The sequence below is a fragment of the Gallinula chloropus genome, assembly GCF_964237585.1.
Source record: "Gallinula chloropus genome assembly, chromosome: 2".
Lineage (NCBI taxonomy): Eukaryota > Metazoa > Chordata > Aves > Gruiformes > Rallidae > Gallinula > Gallinula chloropus.
In genome coordinates, this window is record NC_140086.1 from 157,355,708 (window position 1) to 157,380,318 (window position 24,611).

The 24,611-nt window shown below is 41.2% G+C and overlaps 1 protein-coding gene across 1 annotated transcript; it reads left to right on the plus strand.

Annotated features, from left to right (window-relative positions):
- On the plus strand, nt 1-24,185 carry EXOG (exo/endonuclease G; the record flags this gene model as incomplete). The annotated part of the gene is made up of 6 exons (XM_084260869.1): nt 1-148; nt 1,855-2,004; nt 6,299-6,438; nt 8,164-8,240; nt 11,480-11,594; nt 23,257-24,185. 6 exons carry the CDS (start codon nt 1-3, stop codon nt 23,716-23,718), a joined length of 1,092 nt encoding a protein of 363 aa, XP_084116995.1. The 3' UTR covers nt 23,719-24,185.
- Nucleotides 24,186-24,611: the final 426 nt, after the last annotated feature.

Below are 24,611 nucleotides of genomic sequence, written 5' to 3' on the forward strand. Positions count from 1 at the left end.
ATGGCGGCTTTGGCCCGCCACCGGCGATTTCTGCGCGGCTTCGTCTGTGGGGCTGCGGCGGGTGCCGCTGCGTCGTGCTGGGCTGCTTGGCGGCTCCTCCGCAGTCAGAGCCAGTCGGAGATTGTGCCCGAGCGAGCCCTGCCGGAGGGTAAGAGCCGCGGGGAGAGGGGAGGCCGGGCGCGGTGACCCCGGAGCGGCGGCGCTGATCCCCGCAGACCCTTTCAGCCCCTGAAGCCGCTCCCTCCCTTCCGAGCAGCCTTCTCCCCGCTGCCTCCTTGCTGAGGCCCGCTCAAAGAGGGGCCGGGAGCTCCCCGGGTACCCCCGCGGGGAGGAAGTCGCTGGGGGATGCGGGGCTGTAGCTCGCACCATAACGGCAACTTCCCCTTGCTGCAGCTGCTCATCCTGAAACGCTATGGCACGCCAGGAAAGCGGTCCTGGTGGGCTCCCCTGTGTTAGTTAGTGGGGAGCGGAGAGCAATTACCCTGCATGATGCCCTCGTGAGGCCCCATCTGGAGTCCCGTGTCCAGATCTGGGGCCCCTCAATACAAGAAAGATGTGGAACTTTTGGAGAGGGTTCATAGGAGGCCACGAAGATGATTAGAGGGCTGGAGCACCTCCCCTACTAAAAGAAGCTAAAAGAGCTTGGCTTGCTCAACATAGAGAAGAGAAGGCTGTGGGGGGACCTCTTTGCATCCTTCCAGTCCCTGAGGGGAGCAGAGAAACAGGAGGGGAATCAACTTTTTAAAAGGGTAGATAATGTCAGGACAAAGGGGAATGGATTGAGGCTGAAGGAGGGGAGGTTTAAGTTAGACATTAGGGGGAAGTTGTTTACAGAGAGAGTTGTGAGGTGCTGGAATGGGCTGCCCAGAGAGGTGGTGGATACCCCATTGCTGGAGCTATTCAAGGCCAGGTTGGATGGGGCCCTGGGTAACCTTATGTAGATCCAGGCCTGGAGGTTGGTAGCCCTGCCTGTGGCAGGAGGGTTGGAACTCTATGATCCTTGGAGTTCCTTCCAACCCAGACCGTTTTATGATTATATGATCTGGTAATGTCTGTGTAATATATACATAGATACATTTAAACACAGAGTTCAGGTCAGGCCACAACTAAATTTCAGCAGTTGCTTTCCCAGGGATGCAAGGCCAGCACAAGAGGGGACTGCTCTCTTGGGAAGGCCAAGGCCTATGGGAATGAATGGTTTTCCCTGCAATTTCAAGGCTTTAGAAGTGTCTGAGCATTGGAAAGCACAGGAAGAGGGGCTCTAAAAACCTGAGCTGCTGTCAAACCAATGGCTGAAGGACGAGGAAGGCAGTAAGATGGATGTAAATATTCCTCTGTGAAAGAAAAATGTTACTTGCAAAAAAGAAGAATCTCAAAGTGAAACTTCATTCATTCAGTAAGTTCCCAGTGAGGGCAGTGGCTGTGCCTGTGCTAAGCTCTTACTTCTCTGGTTGTGACGAGGAATGTGATTTCCAGCTCTGAAGGGTGAAATGTGTGTGTTGATCTCCTGCGTCCATAACTCCTTGTTGCCTGATTAGTCCCTACATATCCAAGAACTTTTCTTCTGAAGGGCAGCCTGGGCCGATTGCTAGCTAGATGTGTGTAGGTATTGGAGTGAGAGAGTTAGCTCTAGAGCTGAGATCTTGGTGTGAGGACACAATGAAAAGCACAATTATTTTTGTTAGAAGGGAGCTTCACTGGATAGCTCAGTATTTTTTTAGGGCATAATTGTGGGAGTAACCTCAAGTAGTTCCCTATGCAGTCTGTTTATGTCCATTGAGATTATTTTCTTGCTGTCTTTGTTTCTGATCACGTTTCACCTTTGGATGGCTTTCTGTTTATTTTTCTCCCTAGAACCAGTAGAAGAGTCTCTGTTGGAAAAATATGGATTCCCTGAAGCTGGAACAGAGACCAGATGTTACACAAATCATGCACTGTCTTATGACCAGGCAAAACGGGTGCCTAGATGGGTGATCGAACATATTTCAAAACAGAAGACGCTGGGTATGTAGGTATTTATTTTCTCACATTTAGGGCACCCAAAATGGATGGGCTTTGCAATTCATGGAAGGTGAGTCCAGGAGCAGGCAGAGAGAAAAATCCTGTAGTGATCTCTAGGTATGGATTTTTCCACCCATTCACAGTCTCACTGGAGGCAGCAAGCCTCTGGGCGGATGTCATCTTCATGGCAGTGTTAAGGCTGACGTTACCAGTGATTTAGAAGTGATCTGTCGCTGCAGCAACCAACACAGGTCTTTTCAGTGTTCTTTCTATTGTTGGAACTAGTCTGGTAGTGAACGTACAACAGCCTGAAGCCTGCAAGGCACACTTGGCCCATGGGCTGAGTATGAAAGGGAGACATGAAGAGGAACTAGAGCTACTTTCTGTGAGAGCTTTCTGTTATGAGTTTATGAAACCGTCCATGAGCATGAGATTGATATCATAGAATCACAAATCAGGTTGGTAAAGACGTCCAAGATCATCTAGTCCAACCCACCACCTATATTAATAAGTAAACCATGTCCCTAAGTACCCCATCCAACTTTTCCTTGAACACCCTGAGAGAATGGTGACTCCACCAGCTCCCTGGGCAAACTGTTCCAATGCCCAACCACTTTTTCTGAGAAAAAAATTCTCTTAATTTCTAACCTGAACCTCCCCTGGAACAACCTGCAGCCATTCCCTCTTCTCCTATTGCTAGTTATCTTTGAGAAGAGGCTGACCTGCAGCTCACTACAACCTCCTTTCAGGTAGTTGTAGAGAGCTATAAGGTTTCCCCTGAGTCTCCTCCAGACTAAACAGTCACAGTTCCCTCAACTGCTCCTCATAAGACTTGTGTTCCAGACCCCTCACCAGCTTCATTGCCCTTCTCTGGACACACTCCAGGGCCTTGATATAGCTGTGTCAGCGTAAACACTGTAAGTCACGTTGCAGGAGGGAAGCTTAACTTTACCTCTTCTAAACATGAATGGAGAAAAGATGAAAAACTGGAAACTGAACTTTCCTTGACCTGACTCAGACCTGCAAAATTCAGTGTTACTGCTCAAGCACCTAAAAATTGCTCTTGCTTCCTTTAGCTTGTGTAGTTCTGTGGGCTGAGTTATGTCAGGTTAGGTACTGCCCCATATGTGTGAATGCTTGTGGCGTTACTGCTTTTAATGGCCAGGCTGATTTGTCTACAGATCTTAAAGAGATTTGCTCAGAATGGGGAGAAAAGATGAATGTCCATTTCTGAGATGAAAATGGAGCAGAGAGCATCAATGGTTGTAATTGTTCAGAGCTAGAGAGGACTTAACTACTTGCTGCAGCCATTATTTACTTTGATGTGGTTCTGTTGTATTTTCTGATGTGCATAATCTAATACTCTCTCCCCTGTTCTTTATGACACTGACAGAGGCTCAGTGATTTTTTCCTGTCAGTGGTGAATGAAATATAAGTGGTATACAGTCATTCTAAATTAAGTTTATAGCATTAGTTCATTTTTTATAAGGCAAATTATTAGTAATGGAAGTAACTGTGTAATTGTGAAGTGTTTTATGAACACAGTAGCTCTCTAAATATATCTTAATCACTGTCTTCAAATTACCATTCAAAATTAAAAGCGTGATCCTGAAAATATTTATAACCAACCCCTAAGTAGCATCGTTGATTCCATTTTCTGAGAAGAAAGCAGTAATTTCAGCCTTACTTTCAAGTGGGCCTGAACATCCAGAGTATTAATATGTTATCCAAGTGATCAGCTACAGCTAACCTGCAAGTTGAAATTAAGGGTCTTGAGGCATTCAGCTCTGATTTATGTCTGATGGCTTCTCTAATTGAGATTTGAGGCAGAACTGTGTTGTTCAGGGAAGGTTATGAAAACCTTTCAGATACCAGAGTTTTGAAACTATGTGATATAGAAAAATAAATTTTGGATAAGTAAGAACTCAAGTGTTTTAAAAATGTGGTGTAAATAAATTAGCTTTACATGTAAATGAGATGTACAAAACTGATTACAGAAGGAATATACCCATTTTTATCAAAGCAGTTAAGAGAGAGTAAATGAGGATATGTCTTCCATTTTTCAAGTTTAAGTGATAAATTGCACTTTATCTTAAATACTGAGACTAAATATTATTTTTAAAATAAGAATTCTGTTGTTTTGCACACTGATAATCCTGTCAGTGTTGCTTCTTAAGCAGCTTGTTAAAGTATCATGTCACATGCTCTACTAAAACAAAAAGCTAAGCTACTTCCTTCAGCCTGCACTGAACAAAGATACTGTGACCACCTCTCTGTTTTGACATCACCTTTGACATACTTCCTGATGGTCCTCAAAAGAGGAAATTGCTTACAGGCAATGGTTTCTAAGAAATGTTTTATCCATATTGCCGTGGTTTTGCTCATTTCCCACCCCTTCCCTTCTGGTTTTTGGGTCTTGCATATTCTTGAGCTCTTCAGAGAGCTGCCAAGCAGAGGGCATGTTCCACTTTTTGCTCTCAGTGTGGAGCACAAGGAAGCGTAGGGTGTTTATGTGCTCAGCAGTATTATTGACATGACAGAAAAGCCAGTGTGCATGCAGTTTGTCTGTGAATGCACAGCCAGCTATAGAGGAAAGAATAATTTTAATAACTAGCAATGATCACTATTGAAAATTGCCTTTCATGCTGTATTGCAACAGGAAATGTTTCACAAAGTGCCATGTTTGAAGAAAATTCTCTCTGGTGTGTAGCCCCTGATTCATGCTTTAAGTGATTAGAGAGTTTATAGTGGTTCTGTGTATTGCATCTGTGAAATTATGCCTAAGATGACACCCTGAACAAGGAAAAGATCAATATGCTGTAGATACTTTGAATCATATTGGCATTTGGGAAAAAGAATCATGGGCAGCAGCGAAGGTGCTCTAAGCCACTTTATTTTCCAGATGCACACAGTGCCACTGCCTGCATGCAGCCATTGCACAGGCATGGCTGAGTCAACCCTTGCATGTGCCTCCACTCCTTCCCTGGGCACTTTCCTTACTATGGATATTTTTGATCACAGGCCATTCCCTAAGAAAAGTGGTGTCTTCCTGGAGATTCTCAGTGCCAGAGTAATTCATGCAAGTCTTTTCTGACCACCGTTTTTCCAAGGAAGCGGATGATGTTTGGCATGAAGTGGTCTCAAAGTTGTATCCCACTCAGAGTCATTTCTTTTCCAAGTAGCTGACTGGACTTTACACAGTGCAAGGACATAAATATGTATGTATGGCCGGTAAACCTGGGAAGAAGCCTCAGACTCCCCAGCAGAGATACCAGCTTAGAATGGGCTTCACCTCTGCAACAGTTAAGTTAGCTAACCCTTCCCCCCAGAAGTTTTTTGTCTTCTGAAAGTCTTAAGCCTAGACATTTTTTGTGCAGTTTCCAAATATCTGGACAGCAGAAGGACAATCATAGAATCATTAGAATCTCCTGAATTGGAAGGAACCCATAAGAACCATCAAGTCCAGCTCCTGGCTCCACACAGGGCCAGCCAAGTCAGAGCATGGGACTGAGCGCATCATCCAGATACTTCCTGAACTCAGTCCAGCTCAGTGCTGTGACCCCTTCCCTGGGGAGCCTGTCCCAGTGCCCAACCACCCTCTAAGTACAGAACCTCTTCCTAATATCCAGCCTAAATCTCCCCTGTCACAGCTTCATACCATTTCCTTGGGTTCTATCCCTGGTCACCAAAGAAAGGAGATTGGCACCTGTCCCTTTGCTCCCCGCCATCAGGAAGCCACAGACCATGATGAGGTCTCCCTTTAGCCTTCTGTGTCCTTGAAGAACAAGTGACCTAAGACTTACTCTTTAATTAATTTGTTTAGCAAGTGCAGCTTTATCAATATACACACGTTGTACTTCCAGGCTAGACTTGGAAAAAGAAGAAATACTTTTAGTGGCTCAAACATAAAAATGGATTTGCAGCTGGTGAAGATCCATATATCTTCATTGTCCTAAAAAGTGAATCTATACTGGTTTATGTGTTTAGCATTCTTGCTTTTAATATTAATCTGCAGTTATGATACAATAAAATATTTTTGGTTTGTTTTTTTTTCTCTGTAAAGCAGCAAGCATGTTAGAATTTCTATGTATACTCGGAAGAATTTAGAACTGGAGTGCAAATATTTAGGCAGAATTACTCTTTTTTATGGCTGAGGAGAAAAATATCTGATTTAGATTAATGTGTTGAATCCTTAAGTGCAGGTCCTTTGGCAAGATGTGAAAAAAACCAATATTTTTTTTTTTTTGCCTTATGATAGTTTAATGATAACCTAACAATTCAGTGTGTTATTCCTCAGGCAACGCAGACCGAAGGCACTGTAAATTCAGACCAGATCCTAACATCCCTCTAATGTTCAGTGCTGTCAATGAAGACTACCTGGGGAGCGGGTGGTCACGAGGACACATGGCACCGGCGGGAGATAACAAATTTTCAACAGTAGGATCTTTTTTCTTCTTTTTCATTTCTGTTTATGAGTCAGAAAGGGTCAAAAGACCCTTATAAGTGATATGTAATGTTCCTTTTGCAGTTTGTTTTGAGATGAAACATGGTCTCATTATTGATGTATGGTCCTGGACTCGGAGTTACATGGTCTATTCCTGACTGTAGGATGCTCCCATGGTCTGCTTCAGGTGTCTAAATCAGGTGCATCCTCTGGAGACATACCTCTTCATTAAATCTCACTTGTATTAACTTGGTTGGCAGAGATGATGTGAGTGTATCTGGTAGTATGTAGTGTTAAGCTAGTCTTTGTGACCTTTTGTGTGTACCATTGTTTGCCTGTAAAATGAAGATGACAACTGCCACCAAACAAACCTCGAAAGCATCTTCTGAAGCTCAGTTAAAGGAAGATGGGGAACAATGACTTCATTCTGGCCAACAGGTGCTGAGATGTTTAAGGCTAGACTGGGCAACACAAAGATGCTGTTAAGTGCTCTTCTGTATTGGCAAGGGGATTGCCTGGATGATTTAGAAGGCTTTTTCCTTTCTGGCAGTGTGTATGAGGTAAATTAGAAACTTCTTTTGCTGTACTTCTTTCAGTCTATAAAATGTCTTCACCTGCCATTTATTTGAGCTGTAAGAAAAGCATGCCCTAATGCCTTGGCAGGCTAACAAAGCAGCCTTGGATTTATTGGATCCTCTTGTGCAATGTGCCTAATGCAGCAATTTGTCAATTAAGAAGCAGTTTGAATTTGTATTTCTGCCAGGCAGAATAGTATGGAGTGGGGCAGAGTGACAGCACAGTGACATGTGGTGAATGAAAGAACCAGTCATTTCTACTGAAAGTGACTCTGTGGTTATTTATTTGTGATACCTGGGGAGTTGTGCTGGTGAGCTACCTGTCCAAAGAGATCCTGGATCTGGCTTGAAATGCAGTGAGATGATCCAGTCTTTTAAATAAGGGACTGTAATAATTTAGTTTCATAGTTTAATTAGCACAGGTAATGTTTGCTCATTATCCTAAAGAGTTCTGCCAGTTCCTTCACTTTGAAGTAGTAACACTGACAGGTACAAGACCTATGAAGATTCTGGGTTATGATCTTAGAACTTTTTCTCTCTTATATTTCCCTGCATATGCATATTTTTTTACCATCAGGTCCTTCTCATCTGGATATACAAGGACTTCAGAGATGTTCATGACATTTTTTTAGATAAAATTAAGCAGCCATGTCGATGTTTGACCATTATGGTCTCATAAATCATTTAATCACCTGCATATTACACATTTCTAAAATATTGATGAATATTTTTAATAAAACCTCTTCTTGTCAGGGGAAAAAAGATGTCATTAGCCTGCCAAATAAATGAAAAGCGTGGGTGACAGCACCCTTTCCATTCAAAAAGAGGAGTAGCTAGTTGCTTCCAAAGTCATTGCCAAACTGACATTGGGTAACAGTAATTTCTGTGCCTCTGGAACTGGACTTTCTTATGCTAAGTTCCCATCAAAAAAAGGTCGATATATTTTGCAAGGTTTGCACCTCTTAATCCAAAATAATTTTGTGGATGTTCTGATTTAGGTTTTATATGACCCTTTTACGTTGATAACGTTAAGAGTAAATTGAAGAGTAAACTATACAGGGATTCTGATCCAAAAACTTTTAAAATGTGTTTTCAGCTCATAAATGTTTCAATGAAATTGTATTATTTTCTTTCTGTATGCAGAGAGCCATGGCTGAAACGTTTTACCTGTCTAACATTGTGCCTCAGAATTATGAAAATAATGCTGGATTTTGGAACAGGTGAGAAATTACTTAAAATAAACTAAATGAAAAATATCAGGCAGTGACATAAATCAAAAATGTTATATTTGTAAACCTTCTCCACATCAAAGTATTCTGGAGCACTTTATAGGCTTCTAGAGATCATAGAGAAATGAAACGAAAGGCAGTTCGATCCTCACAGTGCAAGGACAGTTTAACAGCTATTTGAGTTTTTATTCAATTAAACTGTAGAGAACATTTATTTAGGATAGATAAAATTAATTTTTCTGGCTGATGGGGTAAAAGTAACAGGCCTAACATCTATGTTCTTAAGGAAAATTCAGTAGAAACAACAAAAAGGTTTAGATCTTACTCTAACATTTTCCTCTCTAAAAACTGCTTCCAGTGAGAGAGTGTTCACATCTCTGTATGTGGACATGGGTTCACTTTGAATTGGAGAACTGAGTGCTCCCTGCTGAGTCGTGACTACTTCAGGTCTGAGGTATTTTGTCTAGTGCTGGCTTCCAAGTAGCAGTCAGGCAGGTTCTCTGTCACTTGTGAAAGCTGGCTGGATGGGCTTTGAGGTGAAGTCAGTGGTTGATAAATTTATACTTTCTTCAGATAGGATTTTTTTTTTCCTTCTTTTAAATGGAAAAAAAACATTAAATGTTTTTTTCATTCATCCAGTGCTTCTTGCATGGGACTTACAGAGTGTTCAGACTCAAAAACAAGAGGGGAAAATTATGAGCTTCACATGGGGAGGTTAGCAAAATTATGTACAGCATTGTACTAAAAGTCTATCAAAAATGCATCATCATTCATCTACACACAGCTTTCCAGTTTTACAAGAGAGCATATAAAATGGTACAAGGCATTCAATAAGGTTATACTGTTTTATAGACAAATAAAATGTGGTAACATTTTAAGAGAAATTTTTTTATCATCATTTTAATACCTCAAGTATTTGAGTGTAAAATTTCCTTGTACCAAAGCTAGGCATCAGTACCAATTCAGAGCTGGAAATCTGGAAATCCTCTTTATTTCCCCTGGCACTATCAGCCCCACAATTTAAGCCACTGTTCCTACTTTCCCCCAACCCCTGCACCCTGTCACTACAGTTTAAATATACGAGTACGTTGTTTGTGCCATTTATTTTCAGTCACTTGTTCAGTTATAAATATTTTTAAGGCTACTGTTTCATGTGTGTTGTGTTCCTTCCTGGCTTCAGTACTCTATCTTGCTTTCTCTTTTTTAATTGCTTACTTCTTGAATTGTCTTCTGAGGTGCAAGTAGTCACTACAGCTTAGTCAGTTTAACAATCTGTTGGTTTTCAAAGTGGTGTTTGCCCTCCAGCCATGTGTTTTTGCTGCTTTCCTGTTTCCATCTCTGCCACTAGCCTGACTGCAGTGAGTCAATTCCATTTGCTTAACTCAGTTAAACTGATTCGCATTTTGTTTTTCTTGGTTATATTTCTGCCAGATTAGAAAATTGGATCAACTGGTGAGATGAGTGCCAGAGCCAACATAGAAGATGGAGTAGGACTGTTCACCTGGGGCAGACAAGGGGAGCAGTAGGAAAGGGGAGAGCAGGACTGCATCATTCAGAAGGCTATTAGATAGTAAGCTATTAGGTTTGTTCAGTAGTGTGCTTTAACTGCACCTTTGTATTTATTCCCTTAATATGTATTCCTCATTCTCTTCTCACCAGCATGCATGCTTCTTTCTTTCCTGCTGTTTAACTGTCACTTTTCTGTCTTGTTTTGAGTGTGATTTTGTTGGTCGCTGTAATCTGATCTTTTTCCCTGCTACCACCAAAAGCAGCTTGCTTCCTAGCTGCATTTATGCCCATCTTTTCCTTGTGCCAGGTGGTGTTTGTATTGCCATGCCATGAGACAGCTGAGCTGCTTGGAAGCAGAGCTGACAATAGCAGGAAAAAAAATAAGTTTGCGGTCAATGCTTTGGCGTGTCACGTGGCAACTCACTTTTACCAAAGAAGGAAGGGCTCATTCTTGCTAATTCTGTTTTGTGTGAGCTGATTTAACTCAATAACCCAGCACACATACACACAAAAGACTGGTGGTGTGCAGAAGGTGACCCAAGGGAAAGGTATGAGGAACAAGGATGAGGCAGAGAAGGGGGAGAAACCTCCCCCTTTTCAGCTGCAGTGATTAGCTGGGCTCAGCCTAGAGAAGAGAAGGCTGCAAGGGGACCTCATTGCAGCCTTCCAGTCCCTGAAGGGAGCAGAGAAACAGGAGAGGAATCAACTTTTTAAAAGAGTAGATAATGGCAGGACAAAAGGGAATGGATTGAAGCTGAAGGAGGGGAGGTTTAAGTTATATATTAGGGGGAAGTTTTTTACAGATGGAGTGGTGAGGTGCTGGAACAGGCTGCCTAGAGAGTTGGCCCTGGGCAACCTTGTGTAGATCCAGTCCTGGAGGTTGGTGGCCCTGCCTGTGTCAGGGGGGTTGGAATTCTGTGATCCTTGGGGTCCCTTCTAACCCAGACCATTCTATGATTCTATTCTATGATTCATGTGTCTCATGTCATGGTCTCTTGGATCGTTTTAAGTGCAGCTCTGCCCCAGTGGTTGCTCACCATGTGGGATTGCTGTAACACTTGGGGTGTTAGATCAAAGACGGGCCATAATCTTATGTTTTATGTAAAATAGGCATCATCAAGAAACCTTATTTTGAGAAATGTTTTATGCTTTAAACTGAATCAGTGAGTTTAAAAAGGGTGAAATTTTGTATTTCTGGAGTTACTACATTATTTCTAAACAGTTTTTTATAATTAGGTACACTTAGTGGAAATGACAGATGGAAACTTTTTAGAGTACTTTGAGCTACAGTCTGTTGCAGGACATTGATTCCTCAGGGAAGAACATGCAAATCCAGTAATGTAAAACCTTTCCAAGCAAGAACTGTCATAGACTGCTGCTTAACACAAGTATTTTACTAATCCCAAGTGACCATCGACAGTATCTTTCTAGTGTCAAGTGTGGGAGTAAGTAGAGAACTCAGATTTTCAGGAGAGGTGGTAAGGTTCCAGAAACCAGTTTCAAATGGGAGCAGTAACTCAGGCTTCTCTGTAAATAAGTGAACCTGGGCCAGGTGGGAAGTAGGACTTGGGCCTGTGTTTTACCTTCTTTGGCTTGCGGATCAGTCACATGCATTTGGAAAAATTATCACCAACTGTCTGTAATTCACCTTGCCTTTTGCAGCATGTTTCTGTGTTAAGTTTTCCCAGCTGACTTTACCTTGTCTGACAAATATGTTCCAGAATGGAAATGTATTGTCGGGAATTGACCGAGAGATTTGAGGATGTTTGGGTAGTTTCTGGACCTCTGACCTTGCCTCAAACAAATGGTGATGGAAAGAAGAGTGTTACTTACCAGGTGTGTATATATGTTGCTGGGTTAACAGTGCAGCAGCAATACTTCATGTATTTATTTAGAATTGATACTGTAGCATGATAAAACACAGTTAAACATCCTAGCCCAGGAAGAAAGTACAAAATGTCCAATAGTAGAGGTGTTGTATCTTGCCTACACATGAAAAAGTGTAATTTTTAAAAGATTTGGTTTATTTACAAAGTGTGATCTGTAAAGTGTCTGTTCACAGTCTGCAGTAAAACTGTTTTCTGACTTCTGTGGTAGAAGGCAGTATCTAAGCAGAGAGTTAGTGGGATTTGTTGATGTGTAGGCAGCTATTCAATCATTATTGATATGTTTTAGAAATAATGCAATACAAAGGTAGTTTGGGTTTCTCAAAACTATATAGGGTAATGGAATGGCAATGCTCCTTTAATTTCAAAAGGAGTTGCTGGTATCCCATAGGCATCACTTAGATGAGGCCTTGCAACTGAGATTCTGAGCATGCCAAAGTAAATTCAAAGACTTCATTTGAGTTCAGAACATTTTAGGTGAATGCACTGTAATTGCTGGGCCATGGCACTGACACACCCCTTCTTCTTTTTGGTCCCCTGTTTTTATTACCTGGGATTAATAATACCCAGTCTCTAGAAACTGTCACTGATAGGTAGGAAAGGCTACCAAGTTGAGAGGTGAATTTATTATTGCTTATCATGAGTTATTCTTTGTAAGCATGTGTTTAGACATCTGCAGGATCTGAGTGTAGTAAGGTATTCAGGGGAGGGATTGTTAACCCTCTGCCCCTCCTGTAATGAGATATTATTGCTGTTTTCAGTAACTAGATGAAAGCTAGCATGATGCAAATAATAAATGTTATGTTTTGTGCCTCTTGAAAAACACACATTTCCTTGAAAATAAGTACTCTGATCAACTGCAGCTTCAGCTCATGAGTGATTCAGCTGTCCAACTAGTTTTCTGAGGAGCAATGAATGAGCTTGCTGTAACAAGCCCCTGTTCCAGAGGGATATGAGAGACACAAAAGAGATGCTCAGCTTTCAACACTGGCTTGTGTAGTGCAAAGATTTAGGTGCTATTTTTCTATTCTAAATGCACAACTGATTTCCATTTGATTTAACCTGGAACTCAGTCATAATAGAATGTAATTTTTCCTGTTCACTTTTACCTTTTTACTTTAAAAACTGTCCCTATGCTCCCACCCACACATCTGTATAACCTTGACTGTGATGAAATTCCCAGTCCTATATCATGCATATGAACATGCAGTAATAATTCATCTTTTTCATGTTCAGTGGCAGTTCCAGACTTTATCTCTCAGCATGTTTTTGTGAGGAAGGTGACAACTCTGCTTGTTCTCAAGTGGATAAATAAACTTTGGTTAAGGGATATGGCCAAAGCCATGTAATATGTTAGTGGCAGAGACAGCTTTAAACTGCACCATTTCCTTTCCACCCAAAGGGCGAGTGCTGACCTTGCTGTTGCCTGTTAGACTTTCCCATCCTTTCCCTTGTCTGCCAGTGCTGATGACTGTCAGATACTTCCACAAGATATTTAATTACCCAGTGCAATAGAAAACCACCCATACTGGATCTTTGTTTGCTTACTGGGCTTCTTTTGTACTGCTGTAGAAAGAGCAGCACACAGAGGAGCCCAGTGCTTACTGATGACAGCACAAGATACATCCAAAAGCACACAGTTGGGAGCAGGAGGGAGATGTTCCCTCTCAACAGCCTCAAGCTGAGTGCTTGGCTTACTGTCATGCAGAATGGTGCCATTAATGTTGTCTAGGCTTGCACATAGCTTGCTGGAATTTACCTCCTTGTAGCTGTCAGGATAATGAATTTTTTACTTTTTTATCACAAAAAATATTTGTCTTATGTAGCAAAGAATTAAAAATCCTGAGCTGACTTGAACGTTTTTATAAATGGAAATTATTTTCCAGGAAGCAGGTGAATCATCTATCAACTGTTTCACTTAAACATGGTCATCTTTTCCTAGTGTTTTTTTCTAGAGAAAGTGTTTACTTAGAAGAGGAAGACTGCAGAAAGATAATTGCAGCTCTCCATTTTGGTTTTGAAATGTAAATTTTAGTGTTCCACAGGTAAAATGGTAAGAGCAGACACTGCATCTTACAGCTTTTAGTCAGAGTAACTTGATACCAGGATATGGTGATGGAATAAGTGGCACAGAATGTCCATGCTGCTTTGATTATCATATCGTTCTGTTCTTATCTGTTGCCAAGATGCCTTCAGCATCTTTGGGTTTGATGATAGCTCTGGTCTTTTATGAACATTTTATCAGTTCTGGTCTCGATACAAACTCTGAAGTGAAGTTCAGTATGAGATGGAGAACAGTGGAATGATGGCATTCGTGTTTTGATTTCACCATTTGGCCACATTCATAAATCCTTTACTCAGCTTCCTAGGGTGACATTTATTACTTAAATTCATTTGTATTTGAGCTGTATTGAAGAACAGATAATGCTGTCTGCAGGTGGGAAAAGTAAATTGTTGATTTGGGTTGAATTTTTTTTTCTATTTAATATTAAATTACTTGATTTGAGTCCTATTTGTCTGCAGCCCTCAGTGTAAATAAATACAGGCTGAGAATTGTTTTGTTAGTGTGAAATTTCTTGATGGCATAAGTTCTTGTGCTTGCCATTAAAGTCATCCTGTGGGAATAGAGACTTCAGAGTGAAGTGGTATGTTGTTCTGTTGGTTTTTTTCCTTCCTACATCGACACGTACACTTAGAAGAGGGAGCACAACCTGTCAAATCACTGGAGAGAAGCTCTTTTCAAACTGATACCTCAGATGTAATTGCAGTCATTGTCGTTGATTTTGGCAGTCTGGGATTCTGCCCCTAAACCAAGAACACTGAGAGTTGGCAGCTGAAGGAGAGGGGAAGGTACCTCTTAGCTGTCTGTCGGAGTGAACTCTGCGAGGTTCAAACAATTGGCTTAGAAATGAAAGGCTTTTAAGTCCTCGTTGTTTGGGCTTATGAAGCTGATGTGGGAAGGTGTCCTTTTTCTTGTGATGTGCTGTTTAAGGAGAAGTGCTGTAGTGTACACAATAGTGCTGAAACTCACAACCTGTAATCTGGCAATGGGACCGTTAAGGCTGAGCTCCTTTCTAATGTTTCTCTTCTCTGAGAACTGTGGGAAAAAGAAAACACAGGAGTACCACAGTCACTGTGCCTGCATTGATTTGTTTCAGATCTTCTCCTTGGTCTTAGTTCCCTTTGTTTTGGCTAAAGGAACAGTGAAATACGTATCCATAGCTTTACAGGCTGGTGTTTTTCTCATCAGACATCCAAAAAGGTTATTTTTAGATCACTATAGAGGAAAAACAGAGCGTCGGTCATGGCATTGTTCCCAGTTCCTGCTTGGACTCTGGTACCATTTGCTGTTTAATTCCAGAAAGGGAATTAACCTTGAACTCCTTAGATGCCAGCGTTGTTCTATCTATTGGCTGAACTTGCTGTATCCTCAGATATGTTCTGTCATTTCATCTGTCTCCAGCAGAGGCTTTTATTGCAAAGAGTAGATTGATGGCCGTGCTTGGTATCTGAAAAACATATTTTGAGAATATATGTAAAGCAGAATGCCAACAGCGAAAATCTGTTGTGTGTCATTGGAGAGGCAGATGCAGGTTTTTCATCTTTGTCCAGATCAAATCAAAATGGCATTGTCTTGTTGTATACATTACTGTTCTGCAGTGACTGTCACTTTAGTGATTTTCCTCTGTCAGCAGATTTGGAGTTGGAAATAGAAATTTTGCAGTAATTCCACTGCATCATGCTCAGTGCTCCACCCTTCTCACTCCCAATGTCATTGTAATAAATACTAATCTAAGAACTGGCTATGGTTTACAAACACAAGCACATTTTATCTAACATTTTGCTTGTTTAAGAGGATAGTTTTCTGTACTTTTTAGTGAAAATGTAGTGGTCGTACTGGTAGTGTGTCTGCTGTTTGATTTTCAGAATTGAATGGTTAGGCTGAGCCAGAGATGCATGGCAGTTGTACCAGGAGATCTGCTTACTGGTCATCTACTTTTGCAGGAAATAAGGCCCTGGGAAACAATTTACACCTCTCAAATATAAGTTGGGACTTTTTGGTTTATCCCAGTCAACTTTTGAAAGAGGTTTTCTACTGGCCAAGGTACAATAGAGGAAAGAGTCCTTGTTAAAGAAGGAAATAAACCTGGGGACTCTGTTGGCTGCTCCAAATGGGCTCAACTAATGGATCTAGGCCCATTATACCTCATAAAACTTCTGTTCATAGGGCTGGATCTTAGATCAGCTGGTGTAAACGACTCGAGTTTTGTCAGCCCTAAATTTAGTCATGATACACAAGTGAAAATAATAGACATGGGGTTAAGATTGGTGAGGAAGAGACGCCAAAGGTGCAGGATGGACTTAGGCAGATGCTGTTTATTTAGCACTCTACCCATCCTAAAGACTCTATTATGGGAAGAGTGGCTATAGGAACTGTAGTGGATTCAATGTGGAGTACCCTAAATGGATTCTGTGCAAGTAGTAGTTTCTCATCATGTAAACACATTATCATAATGCTTATAGGCACCCTCTTTATTAAAAAAAAAAAAAAGGGGGGGGATGTCTTTCTTTTAATGCTATAACTATGTATTTAGGCACAGCTCTTTCTTTTCTTTTTTATTTTTTTTTCAAGGATTGCCAAATGATTTGGCAATAACAATCAGACAAGCCATAACAAATCAAATTTTCCTGAAGTGCATAAATTTGCATTTTGGAGGGCTTGACTATGCAGTGTTGTTGCAGATTGTTACTGTGATTTTAATCTGTAGTATTTTCTGTTTCCTGCATTGCTAGGTCTGCCTTCACACCCCTCAGTTCTTCTCAATGCCATCTGACAGAGTTCTCTCAAAATATTGGGGGAAAATCACTATCAACAGAATCAGTGCTGCCTAACACAAATCCAAAAGGAGTGAAGACAATTAATACTGTCACAATGATCAACTAAATAAAATTATACTGATAGCAAAGGGATTTTTTTGTACTGCCAAAAGTCTGTTTCTATACAGAATTTAGTACCAAATTATAACAAAGCTCTGCATTGTCAAACCTGGGGTTATATCAGCAGGAATTATATTATCTACAGTGAAACATCTGATGGGCCTGGTCAGTACCATGCCTTGAGTTGCAGCTAGAGCAAACCAAATGCCTGTTCAGAGAAAGCTAGTGTCTTGTTTTTGGGTGGCAGGTATGGTTTCCTTGATTTCTGTCTGTCAAGAAATGTGACAGAAGTCTTAATTTTGTTATTGCCAGCTGTAGATGGAAGACCTGTTATTCAGAGAGTTGTGTGTATGCTTTTCAGTCAGTTTTGTTTTGCAGGTGGCTTCGTTCTAAACTCTGGTTGTTTATTATACAGTGAGCGAAGAAATGGTTACTGGAGTATAGAGGGAATTCCTAGTGCTATCGTTTTAATGTATTTGATGGTACCCTCTGATACAAGGACTCTTCAGTGTATGCTGGCAGTTAAGACATGATTGAATGTGATTTCTGTTTACCAGGTTCTCAGAGAATCTCAGATAATTGCCAATCCAGCGCTGGCTCCTACTGATGAAAGGCTAGTCCCTTCTGCCAATTCTCTTCACAGTTGATTTTCATTTTCTAGTCACTAGGTGGCAAAATACTACTTTTAGATTCATGAGTCCATCCTTTTAAAATTTGTTTCTACCCGTTTAGAAGAAGAAAATTTTCTTACCACTCTGTGAAGCTGTAACAAGTCCAGTATAAAATGAAAATGTGTTAACGTTGAATGTTTCAAAATTCCTAGTAGCAGTCTGTTTCCTTCTCATACACTCTCAAGTGTTCTGCTGTTACACTTTTCTCCTTTTTACACAAGAATAGAGTTTTCTTTCTCACAAACTCCAGCCTGCATTTTTAGGGTCTGCCTTGCCTTGCATTTTTAGGGTCTGCTTTGCCTTGTATTTATCTGACTGCCACCACAAAGGGAACATTAGTTAATGCCATGTGCTTAAAGGTAACCATTAGCAAATGTCTTCATTATTTATTGTGATACTCAAGCACTCCACAGATATTCTCAAATTTCTCCTACCTTCAGTTTTAAAACCTACAACCAAGAACAGTTTAATGATGTGGCCAGAATCAGGAGGCAAGCCAAGCTTTAGCCAAATCCCCATCCAGTGACTTAGCTACGAGACTGAATTTATCAAAGCTCACTGAGTTCTCTCTGTTTTAAGAAATCATGTTACTTCTACCCTTATCTCTCTCTGTCCATGTGAGCTCTTTAAAGTTTGTATAACTGCTTACCAACACGTTTGTTGATTTAGCAATATGTAAACATCTTAAATGTCAGGAGTTGCATACATTTTAATGGGCTGCCCTCACGACAGCTCTCCAGGTTTAATGGGGCATAGAGGAGTGTAACAAATTTGTACACACTTGTGGAATGTCAATAATAATGAAAAAGACTAAACACTATGCTGAAAATGACATTGTCATAATGTTGCATTATTAGATTACATCATTTCAGTCCTAGGGCTTCAGCCAGCACCAGATCACCCAAGAAACCAAGAGCAAACCAAAGGTGAAAGGAATAAGCAGCTGCAAAAAGTTAGGGAAATGTACGTGTTTGTGTTGAACTGATATAGACAGCAAAGAGAAATAGTATCTGAAATTTCACACGTGTCTGAAATATATTTCATACTATGAAAAGAAGGCTTTTAGCTTGAGTGCTTTGCTTTTTTTTGTTAGGACGCTTTGGAAAATCTGGAAAAAATAAGGAAAATTTTATAGGAATAGCAAGATAGAAATTTTTGAGGGATTGCACAAAACTTAACCTTGTGCCCTGTTACCAGCAGGCAGCACAGCAGTGATTTTTAACAGGCCACTGCTGTATTTTCTTGTTTGCATTAGCACATGAGTTATTTTGATTTGGGTTTTTTTTTTGTTTGGGTTTTGTTGGGATTTTTTTTTTTTTAAATCACAGATACTGTTAAAAACTGTTGCTCTTCTCCAGCTGGGACAGATAGCTGGTTTAGACATTGATTGCTGAAAGATCATCTGCTGCCTGTGGATAGACTAGCACAAATCAAAGTCAACATCTGTGCATGGATAATCTTAACCCATTTTCTCTCCTGTTGGAATAGGAGCATATGTTATCTGCCTCCGTTAGGCATTCACTGAGACAAATGGGGTGGTGCAGATCAGAACCCTGATTCAACTGCTGTAGTCAGGCAGGAACATCCTCTAGGTGGCAATAGGAAATGAATTGTTGAGAGTTTGGGTTTCCTACCTGTGGCTTCTGTTGCAAGCTTCACATCTTACAGAGTAACACTTCACTTCTTTCCCTGGCTGTTGACCTGTGTGTGTTTGTGTGAGGGCAGCTCTGTGGAAACATTCATCTGCAGCTACTGGATCTACTCCTGTGAAAAAGCAAATTGTGGTGTATTACTGAGCATAATGATGGAAATACTGCAGCATGCTCCAGAGCTGCAGTTCCTTTTCTAACAGAACTTGTTGGGTCACACTGCCTGCAGAAATTATTGGTGCTGCATCCTGTGCATGGTTCACAGAAGTATTAAACCTCAGGAAAAAAGCATACCTATTTGTGTCATGCATATTTACTGTCAGAGAAATTGGGCACCTTTGATGGTACTCTGTTCCAGCAGAGTGAGCTGGGGTAGAACTTCTATGCCTTGTTTTGTGTAAGGAAAGCACTCTTGTGGACTCTGACCATTTGGCAGGCTGAAGTTTGTTTTAATTACTTTAACAGTATTAGAACTCAGTGAATTAATTACAGAAGTAGTTTCCTGCTATTCAGAGAACTAGTATAAAGCCTGTGCACTACTTAAATACTATTGAAATTGTCAAAAGAGAGCTTATGTGGAACTGAAGGGATACATAAATTACATGTGTGGCCATTGCCTGTATAGAGTTGAGTTGTATGTAGATCTCCTTTTCTCAAAAGGCCAACCCTTCCTTCATTTTGAATTGGACTCCCTCCCTTTCTTCCCTTCCCTCCTTCCTTCCTCCCTTCCCTTCCCTCCCTCCCTCTCTCCCTTCCCCACTTCCTTCCTGCCTTCCCTCCCTCTCTCCCTTCCTGCCTTCCCTCCCTCCCTTCCTGCCTTCCCTCCCTCTCTTCCCTCCCTCCCTTCCTTCCTCCCTTCCCCTTATTTTGCATAGAATATATATATATATATTTGCATAATATTACATAAGCACAGGGTCTGTTTTCCCCTAACACCCACTTCAGGCATTCAGCATTTCCATTTCATACCTAACTAACTGTTCTATGTACAGCTCTATTCATTCCCCAGCCTTTCTATCCACCCACTCACTCCTCAGACTCAATCCCCTGTTCCCTCTGCTACCTCACTCAACATGCATTCACCTGTTTGTTTTACATATGCCATATACCCCCTAATTGGAGATACTTGTAGCAGCTCCATCTGCATGTTCACCCTTCCTCTACTCTTTTATACAACAGAGAGAGGGTGCTGGTATGTGTGGGAGGTGTGGAGAAGGGGAGGGAGCTGAGCTAAGGAGGACCTCGTACGTATAAATGTATTTATAGTGGGGAAGAAGTATGTGAAGAGGCCTGGAAAAGGCAGTGCAGGCCATTCTGCACAGGAGTGCTGCAGGTCAGGAGATGGTTGGCTCAGGGAGAATCTGGGGAACAGGGTTTAATCTCACTTTCTGCCTTCCCTCCAGAGGCTACAGCAGCTTCAGGGTGCAGTGCAGCTGTGCAAAGCCTCTGGCTTCTGTTCCCCCCTGCCTGAGGACTGTGCAGGAGGTGGGATTGCAGTGCAGGCTCTGCAAGCTCCCTGCTCCCGGAGAAGAAAAGGAGCTCTATCCTTCTGCCTTAACAGTGTCAGCCCCTGATTGCACTTGGGTGAATGTGGAAACAGGAGTTCCTTCCTCTCCCCCTCAGGGTTTTTCAGGCATCTTGGCTCTTTCCCTCTCAATGTATTTCATGTGCTCCCCAGTTCAGGTGTCACCTATCTCAAATAGGTTAAACTCCCAACATGATTCATTTTGTAATTCAGTTGTAAACCATCAGATAAAGCAGTGTTTGATGTGTAGTTTTTAGTATATTTTAAAATTACCTGTGCATCAGTCAGTTTTGATTATTTATGCAGTTGATCCTGAGGAGCTGTAGCTCTGGTTTCACCCACACTGAATGCTAAATGCAAAGTGCTTTGACGCTCAGGAGCTCTAATTTCCCTATCAAGACATCTGTCGTTGTTGAAAGGGAAACTAGGTTTGGCATAAGGTATTTATTTATTGCTTACAAGTTTCAGTGACTGTTAGATGTCTAGGCAGAGCTTTATTTAGGAGAAGGTTGGTGGCATAATCAAGATCGTTTTTGTAAAAAAAAAACCCAAACAAAACACAACAAAAAAAGTTTAAACTACAACAAAGCCATTAAACAGCCTAGTTTGGGGAAGGGGAGGAAAATACTCTGTAACAGAATAAAGATATCTAAGAGCACATAGTAGCCAGAGATAATAGTAGTGTTACTACTACGTTATTGTACAAAACATGAAAAAGCTTTCTTTATCAGAGGTTTCCCTTTCTCCTGAAGGTACTTTCTCTGTTTTGGTCTTAACCAGTAAGACTTAAAGACTGGTCACTTAAAAAACCAGGCAGCAGAGGTAGTAGACACGCTTCAAACACTGGAAGAATTCATAGCTGAAATTAGTTAACTGTTGGAATAGACCGCCATGAATCTTGGTTCAGTAGCCCCAGGCAAAGTTTGGTGTTAAAATCTTATTTTCTTTTGCAGAAGTGGTGAATACTCTCAGAATAAAGTGTACATAGGAAATGTTTCTTTTGTGATTGAGTTATACTGCATATATGAATGGACAAAGCATGCTTGAACTGATATACTGGATTAGTTTGCAAAATACTTTCAGTTAATGTGATCAGTTGAGGCAGTAAAATAAACACCTGCTCTCTCTGGAATCGTATTTTAACTGTATCTAACAAAAGCTGTCAGAAAATCAAAGCAAGCAGTCTTCACTTTTGCACAAATTGCAAATAGTGGAAATAATACCAAACTATTGGATTTTATGTATAAAACAAGGTGCCTTTGTAGTTTTTGTAAGGCATCTGCATCTTTTCCTTCCGTTGCCATTAGAATGAAAGTACAGATTTCTGTAGGTTAGTTACTCTGAAGGGGGTTACGCAGTGTGTGAGCCTGTTGTGCTTTGTTGGCACCACAGGTTCAATCCCATGATATTAAAGGGGAGAAAAAAGCCTGATACAGTGCAAGCATAAGTTACCTTTTGAATACTCAAGAGATGGCATTTATCATCCACAGGTGTATCCCCTTGGACTTAATCCTGACGCAGAGTGAGGTGTCTACTGTATGTACACTCTGTGAGCTTTTAACAGGTTTCACACGAATTCATAGTCCTGATCCTCTACTCCTGGTGGTTCAGTTAAATTTCAGGATCCTGATCTGAGTGGCACAGCAGGAAGTCCAAGATGTGGCAGGCTTTTTAAGTTGAATCAGTGAATTTATGGAAGAAATACATGCATTTTCTTTGGATAGGTTTTTCTTCCAAGATACTGAGTCAGTGAATCTACTTTATTTCCACATCTCCTCAAAAAAGTGCTTGCTCAAGTAATGTAGCTTTTAAATACAGCCTGTGTATGGATAATAGAGATACAAAAAATAGCTGACAAGGTAAGATAGAGTTGATTTGAAATGCATATTAAAACCCAGATAATTTGGAACTGTCTGGTCAGGAACTCAGCATAGAGCCACTGTTCCTGAAGACAACCTTCCAGTCATTGACAGTACATAGGAAGTTCCACACCAGTATGTGGAAGAACTTTTTCACAGTGAGGGTGACAGAGCCGTGGGACAGGCTGCCCAGGAGGGTGTGGAGTCTCCTTCTCTGGAGATATTCAAGACCAGTCTCGATGCCTCCCTGTGCGACCTGTCCTAGGGAACCTGCTTTGGCAGGGGGGTTGGTCTCGATGATCTCTGGAGGTCCCTTCCAACCCCTACTATTTTGTGATTCTGAGATTCTGTGTGAGAGTTGAGCTCCACCATCCCTTCCAAGTCAGTTGCACCTACAGATCTGCACCAGGATCAGGGAGCTGGGGTCCTAGTTGAATCCCAGTTTCCAAATGTGTTTTCCAGATTTGGTTCCAGTTCAGCTTCAGCCATAACTGAAGTCACATCTGCTTGGGAGATTTGAGTTTCTTCTACCAGAGCTCCTCATCGCAGATCTTTACAAATATTTAGGCAATTACTGACTAATTTTCTGACCTCTTGTCTCATCATTCTTCTTAACAGTGTAATACAAAGTCAGTGGTGTTAGGGGAGAAAGGCAGAGAAACTTCTGGGAAAGTCTCCTGCCAACCCTGCAGGAGACAACCCTTCCTTGCCCTGCTTCTCCTGTTTGAGAGAGATTCAGGCATCAAATAACTAGCACATTCAGAACCAAATATAGAAGGAACTGCAATGAATTGGTGCTTTCCACCTCAGTGTCTAGTCTGATAGATAACATTGCATGTGCTTTTCATGTGTGGTTACGTGCTGTGACTCCTTTTCAGAGGTAGTAAGATTAGTCTCATATCTCCCCCACTTCCCTTTGCCCTTCAACTGGTAAGATCTGTGTCTGTAACATGGCTTTTCCTTTTGGCAGGTAATTGGAAAGGACGATGTAGCTGTGCCATCCCACCTGTACAAAGTGATCCTTGCCAGACGGAGCAGGACGTCTACAGAGCCCTTGGTACTGGGGGCTTTTGTGGTGCCAAACAATCCCATAGGCTTCAGTCACCAGCTGACTGAGTTCCAAGTAAATATTGAAGATCTGGAAAAAATGTCAGGTTTAGTTTTCTTCCCCCAGGTGGACAAAACTAAAGATGTTAAAAATATCTGTGAGGTGGATACCTGTAAACTGATGGGCTTCAAGGAATTCACATTGTACATCACTGCTCGAAAAGTGCAGAGTGCCCGGACGTTGCACCGGTTGGAGAAAGCCATGTCAGAGTTAAAGGAGGCAGGAATTGAGCCTGATGAGTATCTTGTAAAGCTTCACAAGAAGAAGGAAGAAGAACTACTGCAGGAAAAACAAGTAGCAGCTAGAGATGGGAAAGCTGGCTGAGTACTTGTTGAGGAAGATGTTTGGGGTTTTGTACTGTGAAGGGGGAAGGGAAACACAAAGGCCAGGGCTTTGAATTATCCTTTTTTTTGAGTTGTGAAAACAATTAAGAAACATTTGGAAGCTGATGGGTTTGGAATAACATTCATTCTTGTGTAACATGATGCGTGTGGGAAATGAAAATGACCCCTTTCTGGCATGAATGGATTACTGGACCTCCAGAAAAGGCTTTGTGCTGTTTTCCAAGCGAGATGTCAGACTTGGGGTTTGTATGGAATCCCTTCTAGGAATATTATAAAAATAGACAGTAGACACCTTGGAGTGTAACAGGAACGTGTTTAAAGTCATTCTGCCTGCAAATATCTTTCAGTATGACGATGTAGAAGCAATGGTACTTTCTGGGACTTGTATTTTTTAAATTAAATTACTTTTGAGAGTTTTCATGTAACACTCTTATGAGAGACCTGTAAGGCACGATCTGAATCCCTTACAGTCCTTGTTGTGTTAACTAAACCAGATCGCCTCTTACCTGTCCTGACCTTGTGTGCTTTGGATACTATAGTGTGTCAGTAACTGATCAACTGTTGTCATTTGCAGCACTCTTCTTCCATTCCTGTATAATTCTGAATTTTAAAAAACAACAAAACCACAATAGATGCAGAGTTTACATAAGGTGCTACCAGTGTAAATTGGTTTTCATAAGTAAATGTAAACTTAATACTTCACTTTCACCACTAAGTTCGATAAATGTGGTTTCTTTGCATGTTGTTTGATTTGAGAGGTGAGAGCTGCTTGCTTTTTGCTTGTGGTAGCTCACTGGCTCTTTTCCCAGCATCAGTCTTTGGTCTGTAAAATTTTGCTATGAAACTTCTATGTGAAAGCAGATGATTGACTGA